Source organism: Ailuropoda melanoleuca, chromosome 3, assembly GCF_002007445.2.
Source record: "Ailuropoda melanoleuca isolate Jingjing chromosome 3, ASM200744v2, whole genome shotgun sequence".
In the NCBI taxonomy this organism is placed as follows: Eukaryota; Metazoa; Chordata; class Mammalia; order Carnivora; family Ursidae; genus Ailuropoda; species Ailuropoda melanoleuca.
In genome coordinates, this window is record NC_048220.1 from 106,271,927 (window position 1) to 106,284,536 (window position 12,610).

Below are 12,610 nucleotides of genomic sequence, written 5' to 3' on the forward strand. Positions count from 1 at the left end.
ATTTTAAAATATTCAAATATTTGCTGATGATAGAAGTGGCCAGAGGAGGGATTTCTCCTTCTCATCTATTTCCCCTCATGCTGTTTGACTTCCAGATTCTTCTCAAGTACCTCAATTTTGCAAATCTAATCATGAAGGTATACCACCTGAGTTATCTGCACAACTGTGAGACTCGGCGTGGCCAGGTAAAGGGTTTGGCTCAAGGGAATGGACCGAACATGTCTTTTTACTGACACATTGGTGTGGTAGGCTGGGAAGGCAGTGGTTGATACAAGTGCCTGGGAACCATCATAAGAGTCTTTGCGTAGTATCCCAAGTGTTAATGAGGTAGCCAATGTTTGTAAAGTTGTATCCCAGAGTGATTATATGTACAGTTTTCAAGTCAGGCAACTTAGGTTAAGTTGCTAAGCCGTTTACCAACTCTAAGACCCCAGGCAAATCATTTCCCCTGTCTGAGTTTCAGTCTCCCCCATTTGAAAAATGTGGCTAATATTGATTGGTTCCACCCTCAAAAGATTGTCAACAGCAAATGAGATAATGCACTTGTGTTCAATTAATTTTTGTTATGATTATTCTTATTAACAATCTATGAAATAAAAGAAACAGAAAGAGTAGGACCCAATATAAGCTGGTCAATTACTTCAGATCTCAGGCCCTCAGTTTCTCCATCTGTAAAATGGGAATAATTATCTTGTCTCTGGGTTATTGTGAGCTGCTGCTTTGTGCCTCAGAAACTTTGACTCTGTTTTTGTGTTTTGTTAAGATACTGCTGTGGTCTGGGAGCAAAGTCTTTGAAGAGCTTACGGACATCGAGAGGCAGTTCCACAAAGCCCTGTACACTGTCCGAGCCTTCCTCAACTGTGACAGATATTCTGTGGGGCTCTTAGACATGACCAAGCAGAAGGTGAGAAGGCTTCAGAAACAGACATCTCCAAGAACGGGTTAAAGATACAGCGGAGCCCAGACTTGCGCCGCACATTCAGTTCACAGGGAAGAGGCAGGGAGGATGTGGCTGGTTGTGAAAAGGTCTTCACAGGTCTTGCATACTGAAGAGTAGAGTACCAACCTTTAAAGGGGAAAGTCGATCTAGGACACAAGTGAATGAAAACAACCTGGTCTTCCCTGGCCCGTGGGAAAAGAAAGCATATGTGAGAAGGCTTGATGAGGTGGTGAAGGTGAGTGATAAAAAGGTTCCATGTAGGGTGCAAGCCACAAAGAAGAAAGTTGCTAATTTCAGGAATTCTCAGAAAATGCACTCAAAGGTGGGCATAAACCTTCCCCATGGTCTATCAAGCCCACGGCCCATCTGGGCAGTTAAAGTGGAGGCAGATGCTTGGATCTGGTCCCTCTGGAAGCTCAGGGGGCAGATCTGCAGAGGCTAAGGACTCAGACACTGATACGGCCCCCTGCAGTATTTTTCAGCCATGTTTTCCCCAACCATTTCCCCCGTTTTTCTTCCTCTACCTATCTCTTCTTCCTGCAGCTAATCATTTTCTGCTTTGGAATAGAGTTCCAGAGTTATCTAGATTTGGGCTTTTATTATCACAAAGAGCCAAGATCCAGGATTCCTGTCAGTTTCATTTTGTAGGGCCTTATGCTAAGTGTGGTGCACTGACCAATGCAGACCCTCCAAATATTTGGTTTAATGATTAAATGAATTGCAGAATCTGGAGTTGGAAAAGACCTTGGGGATAGTCCAGAGGCTCCCAGACTGGAATTAGAATCTTCTGAGGAACTGTTTAATAAATGCTAGACCACATTTCCTGACAGGCTGCTTTTTTTTTTAATTTAATGTTTTGTGAACATCTCTTCACATCAGTACATGTGGATTCTTTGTAATAAGCCTTTATGTTTGAAACAGAACATATACACAGAGGCGAGAACTAATTACAGGTGAGTAGGTCAATGAATTGTACAGAGTGAACATCCCCATGTAACCACCACCAAAAGTAAGAGATAAAACATTATTAACACCTCAGAAGCCCCTCGCTTACCCCTTTCCACTAACTTCCATACCCTCCTCCCTGAAGGTGACCACTGTGACTTAATGACTTCGTTAAAGAAGTCCCAGATGGGCCGTAGACTGGACATAGCATTGGGAAGGTGTATGCCCACCTTCAAGGGCATTTTCTGAGAATTCCTGAAGTTGGTAACTTTCTTCTTTCTGGCTTTCACCCTACATAGAACTTCTTTATCACTCACCTTTAATGCCATGTTAATTTGGCCTATTTTTGAAGTTCCTACAAACAGAATCATACAAATATATACTCTTCTGTATCTAATTCCCTTTGTTCAACATTTTGGTTGTAAGATCCATCTTTATTGCTCCACATAGCATTCGTTCATTCATCTTCATTCTTCTGGAATGTTCCATCATATAAAAAATCCTCAAAGTGTTTATTCATCCTGCTGTTGATGGGCATTTGAGTGTTTGGGCTATTATGAATATTGTTATTACAAACATGTACATATCTTTTGGTACACAATTGTACCAATTTCTTTTTACCTAGTAGATTTCTGGGTATTGGTTTTAATAGATATTGCCCATCTGATTTCCAAAATAATTTTATGCCCCCACTAGCAATGTATGAGGATTTCCTTACAATACTTGGTATTGCCAGTCTTTTTTTTTTTTTATATTATGTTAATCACCATACAGTACATCCCCGGATTCCGATGTAAAGTTTGATGCTTCAGTAGTTGCGTATAACACCCAGTGCACCATGCAATACGTGCCCTCCTGGTATTGCCAGTCTTATTAATCTTAGCCATACTGGTGGGCATGTGGTGTTATCTCATTAGGTATTAACATGAATTCCCCTAATGACTGAAGGGGTTGAACATTTTTTCTCATTTATTGACCATGTGGATATCTTCAAAGAAGTACCTATTCAAGTCTCTTCTCCATTTTTAAAAATTCTTTCTTCTTTTTAAATCTTAGGATTTGTAGGCATTCTTATACATTCTAGATATGAGTTCTCTGTGGAATACACACATTGCAAATATCTTCTCCCTCTCTGTGCTTTCATTCTCTTAATAGTATGTTTCAATGAATGTAAATTCTGAATTATAATGTATTTTGATTTATCCATCTTTTTTTTAATGGTTATTGATTTTTGTGTCCTACTTAAGAAATCTTTCCTGGCCCCAAGGTAATAAAGATATTTATCTATGTTAACTCTAAAATTTCATTGTTTCAACTTTCACATGTAGCTCTTAAATCTACCTGAAATTTTTTTAAATGTACAGTGTGAGGTAGGGTCAATATTAACTTTTTTCCATATGGATATCCAGTTGACCCAGCACCATTTACTGAAAAGACCATTCTTTCTCCACTGTCCTATTGAAAATATCATCTTTCCCTAACATACCTCTATCATCATTCAAGTGTCCATATATACTGGACACTTGAGTTTTGGATTTTGTTTAAGAAGGACTTCTCCAACCTTAATATTATAAAGATAATCTGAAATAATCTGATGTGCTCTGATTTTAATCTTTCATTCATCTTGAAATTATGAATGTGTATGGTTTGAGGTAGGGACAAATTTTGTCCCTCACTCATTTTTCTCCAGTTAAAGAGTAGTCTACCCTTTCTTCACTGTTTTAAAATGCCACCATTTTGATATGCTATTTTATCATATACCAGATTTCCATAAATTCACGGGTCTTATTCTGATTCTTGCTTTTGAAATAGTTCTGTATGTGATTTTGGTGCAGGTGGGCTATCTACTGGTTTTAGGGAACGTCTGATTCTAGGGCAGATATCCATTTCACTTTTTGATTTCTGAACCAAATATTTTGCAGAATATTGCAGAGTCCAGCAATAAGTCATTTGACACACCTTCAGTAAGTAGCAAATGAATGAATTCATACAAATGAATGGCTCTTTCTTAATCAAAAGAATTTCTGAGTAGTTGAATTCAAAAAGTGCCCAGTCCACACCTTAAAGGATCTGACTTCAGGTGCGGGCTGCTGTGTGTGGTTGTATTCTGCTGTGTTTCTTCTGAACTCCCTCTCAAAAAGGAAAGTCACATTTCAACAAGAATATTCTGCCTTAGTCATCCTCAAAATATGTAACAATCTAGCAATTAGAAGTGGGCTGGTCTGCACAGAATCATTCTAACGACCTGCCCCCCCGCCCAGGTAGCTAAGCTCTTATCTGAGCCATTGACACAACGAAAGAAGTCAATAAAACCACTGACTTGTACATTTTAACTGAGTGAATTATATGGCATGTGAATTACCTGTCAATAAAGCTGTTTAAAAATAGAAGAAAGAAGAACGAGAGAGAGAGATTGAGAGCAGGAAGGCAAGCGTAAATACTCCCCACTGTCCACCCAGCCGCTAGTTCTCTCTGGGACAATCTTCAAAGTAACTCAGTGTTTGACACGGAGGGTGTCAGCCTGATGTATTTGTCTTTCCTCTGGGCTCCTCTAACATCTGTGTTCTTTTTCCGTTACTGTTTAGTTCTTACCCTGTCTGCCTAACTATAGTTACTTGAGTACTTGATTGTTTCCTCCTAGAGGCAGCAAGATCCCCCCAGGGTGTGAACTCTGCCTTACTCGTCTCTGTGTATCTAACAGCAAACATGTTGTGAGGCTCAGGTAGGCTCCCTATGCACATTTTCACCCGGAACTGAATTTCTTCCTGCTGTGTAGTCAAGACAAAGAGTCCAACTGGGCAGAAGCTTGAGAGCATTGAGCTTGGATTTCATGTGGACTCTCTTCTGCTCCTGCTCGGCATGATGGAATAGATCACCTATCATGTTCAAATGAGAAAGAGGCCAAGAGCAGAAGGGCTTAGCATTCTACCCATAATGACCCAGCATGAATGGATCACTAACCCTAAATAGCAACAGATGAATGAACAAAGAGGGCAATGGAGCATGGAGACCTCCTCTGCCTGGCCCAGGAAAACCAGTAGACAAATGGCAGGGAAGAGCTCGAGCGGTGTCCCAAAGAGTTTCTTCTTCTGACGCTGTGTGCCCGTGCAGTGCCTAGCTGGCTGGCCCTTTCTCTCTCCCTGCCTGTATATTTAAATTGTCTCATGGGTGTCATCCTTTCTTGATGGAGCCCAGATGGGGGTCTGTCTGTCCGTATTTTGCACCATTGTTTTTTTCTTTCTTATTTAGGCAAGATATTTATTTTCCTGATTCCAAAAGCAATGAATTTTATTACAGAAAAATTGCTAAATAGAGTCTCACTGCAATTACCCAGAGAAAACCAGTTGTTGATGCTTTGTTGTGAATTCTCTGAGAACGGTTTCTATGTATAGTTAAGCATTGAGGTTACATGATCTATTTTTTTGTCACCTAACATTTTTTACTCATCAGTGAAGCCAGGGCACCTTTTTAATCAACATATAGATGTCTGTAGCATTATCATTAATAGATGTACCATAATTGTCTAATGAGTCCCCTCTTAACTGGATGCCTAGGCTGTTCCGAACTTTTAGCTATTATAAATGATGGTGCCGAGGACATCGTTTCAGCTAAACCTTCGGTCACATGCTTAGCATGTCCTTAAGATCAATTTCTTAGACACAGAGAGCCCAGTTTCCTTCTCATGTTTGCTCCCACAGCATGGGGAATGTGAGGGTGCTCCTATTTATTGCTTCATGATTAGACAGGCTTAGTTCATCAATACCTTGAAGCACAAGCATGACCAACGTCCTCTAACAACATCCTCTAATGCTAACGAACTTTGCCTCCATTCCAAGCTTAGTTTTCAGTGAGCTCTTCCCAATTTCAGTGATAGCTGACTCATCTAGGTGAGTCTTCTTTTCTTAATCTCCTTTCCTTGACCTATTTTCAAGACATGTAATTATTGTCTTTCTCGTTCCTAGGAATTTTTTGATATCTGGCCAGTCCTGATGGGGGAGGCTCCACCCTATTCTGGTCCCAGGACTCCGGATGGAAGGGTAGGTCTCTCTCTGGGGCCTATATGATCTAATGTTTATTGAAATGCAAATGTAAAGCACTGTAGACTTTTCCACTTAGATACTTATCTTCTCTGGGTTGGATGATTTCCCTTGAAGGTCTGACAATTGTTCGGAATTGCCATGCCTTGTAATTTGCAAGGTATTTTTAATATCTTGTTAGAGTTTCATAGTAACCTGGTGGGATTGATTATGGAAGAATTAATATCCTCATTCCACAGATAAGGAAAGAGCCCCAGAAAGGTCAAAGCTATCTTCTCAAAGATTCACCCAGCAAATGTTTAGAATTGCAGATAATTAGAGCTGGAAACAACCTTAATATTTAATTGAGATTGTATAAATTGATAGCTAGAAGGTCAATTCCAGCCAATAGATAAACCTATTTGGCTGCATACATTGAAAATTGCTCTTTTTACTTAAATTTTTTTTTAATTTGTAGCTTAATGTTAAAAGATCAAGGTATTTCCCATAGATGTCTAGCTTCTTGGTTTCTTTTTAAATAGTGGAAGATCCCACAGTCCCACAGGGTAAAATTTTTTTTTTTAAGATTTTATTTTTAAGTCATCTCTACACCCAACGTGAGGCTTAAATTCACACCCAAGATCAAGAGTCACATGGTCTGCTGANCATGGTCTGCTGACTGAGCCCCCCAGGTTGCCCCCCCCCCCCGCCATTGCTTTATTTTAAAAGATGAGGTATAAACACCTTAGAGAAGCTGAAATGATATCTATGGGGGAGGAAAAGATGAGGCAGGGTTAACAGCTTTGTCACTCAAACAGCCTAGGGAACCTGTAGAATGACTGGATGACCTTAGCTGAGGCCACATAGGACAAGTAAGCAGCAGAGTCATGTCCAGAATTGAGTTTTAGTCTTGTGCTTGTCCCACAAGATCTTTTAGCCTGTCTGAAATCATGTATCAGTTTCTGCTAGGAGGCCTCATTCCACCCAGCCAAGCCTAACCCGAACCCAAGTTAAAATGTGCATGTGTGCACGGGCGTGTGTATGAATGTGTATGATAGACTTCATTTAGTCTTAATCCAGACTCCAAGAATTCAAAATTAACACCCTTGCCTGTGAGCTTCGTGAACATTCCAGGAAAGATTTCACTCTGGAAATCTCCATCATCTGCTGTGCTTTGTCCAAAGTACCTTTTTAACCTGCTGCTTGTTCTGCTTCAAACTACTGTCCCAGCCCCACCATGCCATGATTCCATTTGGGAAGACTGAGGCTTCAAGCATTATATTATGTGCTGCTGTCAGAAAACAACTTGTGGACACTTTCCTTTTTAAGCACAGCTTTTCTGTGTTGGTATTGTTGACGCGTTACCACGGAGCTTTCTCTCCAGTTCCTGTAAGAGCTGGGTTTGTATCTTCCGGAAACACAGAAGTGGAGGAACTAGATGGAACACCAGTCTTCCAAATGGAGCTGAATGGAACATTTTCTCACTGAGCGCCAGTCCAGGAAATGCCGCCCATTATTTGATCAGTTTCCCCAAGATGACTAGCACACTTATGGTTAAGACTGTCCTTTCCAGAAATCCTTCTGCATCTCAGGTAGCAAGGGCTCAGTCCTTGCAAGAGTATGAGGCATTAGGTTGTGATGGAAAGGGCCAGAGGGCAAAGGACTTTGGTTTTGGTTGGTTGCTAACCTGTGGGTTGAACTCAGTCAAATAATCCCTCGGGTCCTCGATTTTCTCATCTATCCGTCACTGAACTCATCTCCAAGGTCAATTCTAGGCCTAGGCCGCAGTCTCTAGGAAGAGATACACACAGGCCTGAGCTGGGGCTCAGACCCAACATGACAGGATTTAGATAACGTCTCTAAACCTCACCTTCCTCATCTGTAACGCCTGCATAATCAAGATGGCCGGGCCCGGCCCCGGTAGCTAGAGCAAACCCCACGCTGACGCAGAAGAGGCAGACAGTCATCATGGCTCCCGGGGTTGATCTCATTCTCTGCTGGGCTTTACCTGGACTGTGTTATTTACTCTTCTCAACAGATTCGTAAAGAAAGTATCCTCATGATTTCCATTTCACGGTTGAGGAGATTGAGGTTACCAGGGGTCAATTCATTTGCACAAATTTAAATGCAGGATGACTTTCTTTCTGGTAACTCATTAGAGTCCCACTTGTTAGCATTCCCTCTGGCCTCCTAACAGCCTCACACTTTACCTGCCACATTCATGGGAGAAATACAGTTTTGGCCTGGACTTTGACCAATTAGCCTCTCCAAATTGTGAGTCTAAAAATCGCCAGCAGCAGCTACACCTCACTTCATCTCCCTTTAAAAATAAAACGTTATACATGTGTGTGTTTTCCTTATTAAAAAGTTATACAGGCTAATTAGGCTTCGTGGAAAAAAACCCAAAAAACAGCACTCATTTAAAAACTGGTATATTTCCACGCAGGATAATTTTGCAATAGCTATATTTTTGGCTCTTTCAAAGTCCCTTGTGTTGCAGCCTCAGCTGCTCAGGTGGGAGGTAACAAAGGTGCTCTTTGATGACTCAGTTTTGACTTTCCAAAGGCCAGTGAATTCTTAACGTGAATATGGCCTTGAAGGCAACTTGGCTGAGCGGCTGTGTGTGGAAAAAGCCCTATTTACCTAAAGTACACTGATCTTTTTGTTGCTTTCTGTGAAAGCAAATTGATTCTCCTGTGGGCTTCAGAAAAAAAAAAAGAAAGAAATCCATTTCTAACCTTTCTAAAGGAGTCTCAGAGAGACCCTTGGAGACAGAAGCCTGGGGGCCCAGGGAGCCAGCAGCTTGCCTCGGGAAGCAGCCCAGACCCAAGGACAGACAGCCTAAAACAAAGACCGGAAGAAGATCGAGAAGAGCGAAGAGCGTAGAAGTCAGCCTCCTTTACCCCACAGGGGGACACTTAGCTATATACCCAAGTCCCAGCAGATAATGCCGCCACCTTGGCTTTCAGGAACTGCCTACAGGATACAACTTCACTTTAAAAAATGTCCTTAGCACGATTTGTTTACACTTTTTGAAAAAGTGATACATGACCACAGAAGTCCAACCTCTCCAGAGGCAGCCAGTGTAGGCAGTCGATCCTTCCAGGAATGTCTACAGATGCCCAGATATTCCTAGAATTCTACCACCAGCATCACCCTCAACATATGGGATGCTTCTGTTTTGTGCCTTACTTTGCCAGCTTGACTATACTTTGGCATCTTCCCCTGTCAGCACAGATACAGCTACATTGTTCTGGAGACATCCAGAGTATCCCCTGGAGGCAGGCACTGGGCAGCCGCTCTCCTAATGACATTATGCTGTCTCCAGAATTCGGAAAGCAGTCTGGCTGAGACCCCTGACTGGCCAAACGATGCTTTTACCCACACTGCATATGGAATTGCTGGGTCAAAGAAGACATGCATTTTAATCTACGAGGGATATGGCTAACCATCCAACCACAATCTTAGAATCGTAGCTGGGAAGAACTTCGGGGATGATCTAGTTCAGGTTTTAAAAATTTCTGATTGTCTTTAGACCCTTCCATGTCCACAGTGGTTGCCTTGGCCAGGGACTAAGGAGGAAGGTGGAAGGACAGGAAAGGCAGTGAGAGAGAACAAAGAGAGACGCCGGATCTCCATGTGCCCAGCTCTGCCCCCACTAGGGCAGCTCAAACAAACACACACCACCGATTTTCCAGCTGGGGAAACTGAGCCCCCAAGAGTGCACACAGTAAAACCAAGACTAGAGCATGAGTCTTAATAGCTGCTAGTCAGAAGGAGCAGAGCCTCTCCTTCTGGAACCTGAAGAAAGTCATGACCACTGCAACCAAATGGACGGTCAGACACCTTTGACTGAATCAGGAGTTTCTCTTTGTGGAGGCTGTGAGTCAGGAGACCAAGATGGGGCTTAGTATCTACATTTACCTCTCTAGAGCAGTACTTCTCAAAATTCTGCACTCAAGAAACAGTTTTGTTGGTTTATTTGTTTTAATTTCCAATTCACTTTGGACTGATACTTTTCAAAATAGGGTAACACTATATAACTAGAAACATAAAAAATTTCAAAGACATATAAAATGTAAATCCCCTCCCCTTTTTTAATTAGTCTCAACAGACCTAACTTAACTCAGTCAAACTCTATATACAAGTTTCTAAAAACTCTGACTCTCAATTTCTGTTTTTATCTCATCACCGAATGGTACCAAATGGTTTGCAGATAGTCCCAGTCCAGGAGCCATGCTTCGAATAGCCTTGTTCTTGTTGAGACTGATGCAGAGAGTTAAACACTATCTTAGGTTAACGTTAAGATTAACCTTAGGTGGCATCGCACAAAGAGCCCTGAGACTAGGAGTCAAGGGCTTCACTCCTGGTCCTGGCTCACTCTCTACTATAAATGAGTCCCTTCCTTCCTCTCTGTGGGTTTCATTTTCCCCATTTGTAAAATGGTTTCTAACCTGCCCATCGCATCTGGGTGTTCAGAGATTCTAGTAAGGTGATAGAATTTTCCCTGGAGAGCTGGAGGAAAGGAGCCACCTGCCAATATCCCACTACATGTTAGGAAGCCATGTAACTGAACAGATCTACTTTAGAGGATGGGAGTTTTCATGATGCAAGGAGGTGGGAGGGATGGAAGAGGTGGAAACTGAGAGGGGGCATGAAGTAAGATTGGGAAGACAAGTCTGGGAGAGCTGACACAGCAAAGAGAGCAGCTGAGTGATGGGAGTGAAGGAGAAAAGGGGGCTGGGACCATGGGGCTGAGCCCTGCAGGGATGGCTGAGTTGACCACAGCTTTAAAGGGGACAGCAGTCTCCTTTCCACCTCCCTCTCTCCCTGGACTCCAGAAAGCAGTCTTTCTCACTTTCTCCTTGTACTCAACCCCCAGCTCCCCTTGGAACATTTCCTATCCCTCTTTCCCAGATCCCAGCCCCTCCCTGGCCACCGTGAGCTGTTCTGAAGGCTTAGCACGCTGAATCATGAGTCAGCTGAGGACAGTGAGCCCCAGGAGCAGCCAGAATACACCCTTAGAGGGCCAGGCTGGTGTTTCTGGAAAACCACAGGGCACATGGTCGAAAACAAGCCCTGTCTCATGGACACACTCATGCTGAAGTTCTGTCTCTGGCTCTCAAGTTATAGATTTCTTTATCTCTTTTGCCTTAGGAAATCAACTTTTACAAGGTCATTGACTACATCCTACATGGCAAAGAAGACATCAAAGTAATCCCGTAAGTTTCTCCCCAAAACACGTAGAATTGTAAGCATGTTATCGATGTCCATTGATACTCATTCCAAGATCAACACTAAGCAAACCCAAGAAGGCCACACACTTGGTCAGAGACAGGGAGAGCAGTAGGAAGACAGCGTGGAAGACTGGAAAGACCATACTGTTTGGGGAAAGAGGCTGGCTGTTGAGTCAGCTGCTGAGAGTTCCGGTCCCAGGCCTCAGCCCCATCTACAGAATGAGACCGTGGGCTCTGATCAGGACTTTCCAGTGGTTTTCTGTGGAGGCACATCTGGAGCCCAGCCAGGGAGGTGGGGCAAAGGCAAGAAGCTCATTCTCTGTTGTCGTCTTCTTACCTGACCATGGAGGACATTGAAAGGAAAGAACTCCCAGAGGGCGAGGTTTCCACCTCCCTGTACGTGGCAAGGACTCAAAGGCCAACAGTCAAGAACCTTCTTTAGTAGAAGCTTGTACTTTTTTGGTCAGTAGATCACTGTCAGAAACCTTGTTTTCTATTTGAATCCTCTCTGCCTTATTATCTGTTTGAATCCTCTCTGTGCTAAGGGGCACACTCACAGTTCCGTCTTGAAACTGGCTCACTTTCTTCACTGAATTGCAGGCACCTCTAGGCCAAAATCAGACTCTGGGATTTACCGTCAGTCACCTTAATCTTTAAACAGTGGGTGTGAGAGGCCCCAAGGGGAGTTGATCTGGGTCATCACCAGACTGAATAATGATAATCCTGTCACACAGACAACCCGGTTCACAGGTTTATCTGTAACTGGTTGGGGATGAGAAATTGCCTCAAGGTTCTGAGTATCTGGGTTTTCTCTGTTCATTCCTGTTAGCATGAAAACTGATTCTTTTCTAAGCTTATCCTTCCCTCCCTTGTCCCTCCCTTCCTTCCTTTCCTTCTTTTTTAAGTAGGCTCACACCCCACATGGAGCTCAACGCAGGGCTTGAACTCATGGTCCTGAGATCAAGACCTGAGCTGAGATCCAGAGTCAGACGCTTAACCAACTGAGCCACCCAGGCACCCCATGTTTTTTGTTTTTTGTTTTTTTTAACCTTGTCAAGTGCATACTCTTTAACCATTCTAACTTCTTTTCTGGAGATATAAGTTTATTAAACTCCTTATCTGTGCTATTAGTTACCAAGGTCACAGTTTTCTGCAGTGTTTTACCACCGTTCATCAAGCATTATATCCTTCCAGCTTCTGGTAACACTCGCTTTGCTATCTTCCACACAGATCCGAAGCTATGTCACCTATTCTAGGCTCTTTGTTATGGCAGCACCCTGTTTCTGATGGCAATTTTAGTATCAGCCAAAGCAGGCCAGGCTCTGTTATGGTAACAGAACCTTAAGACCTTAGTGGTATAAACAGTAAAAATTTATTTATCATCTCACTCCATGTAAATTGTTGGTTGGTGGGTGTGGCTAGAGTATCCTGTATGGACTGTAGCCAGGCAGGGACCACAGCTGATAGAGCAG

The 12,610-nt window shown here is 42.7% G+C and overlaps 1 protein-coding gene across 7 annotated transcripts in view; it reads left to right on the forward strand.

The window, feature by feature from the left end:
• PDE6A (phosphodiesterase 6A) overlaps nt 1–12,610 on the forward strand; it is a 68,755-nt gene that overhangs the window by 20,574 nt on the left and 35,571 nt on the right. For all 7 annotated transcript variants that reach the window (XM_034656887.1, XM_034656892.1, XM_034656891.1 and 4 more), the window contains 4 exons: nt 96–185; nt 764–904; nt 5,848–5,922; nt 11,059–11,123. In XM_034656887.1, the coding sequence (XP_034512778.1) occupies nt 96–185; nt 764–904; nt 5,848–5,922; nt 11,059–11,123 (371 nt within the window). The remainder of the gene's footprint in view (nt 1–95; nt 186–763; nt 905–5,847; nt 5,923–11,058; nt 11,124–12,610) is intronic.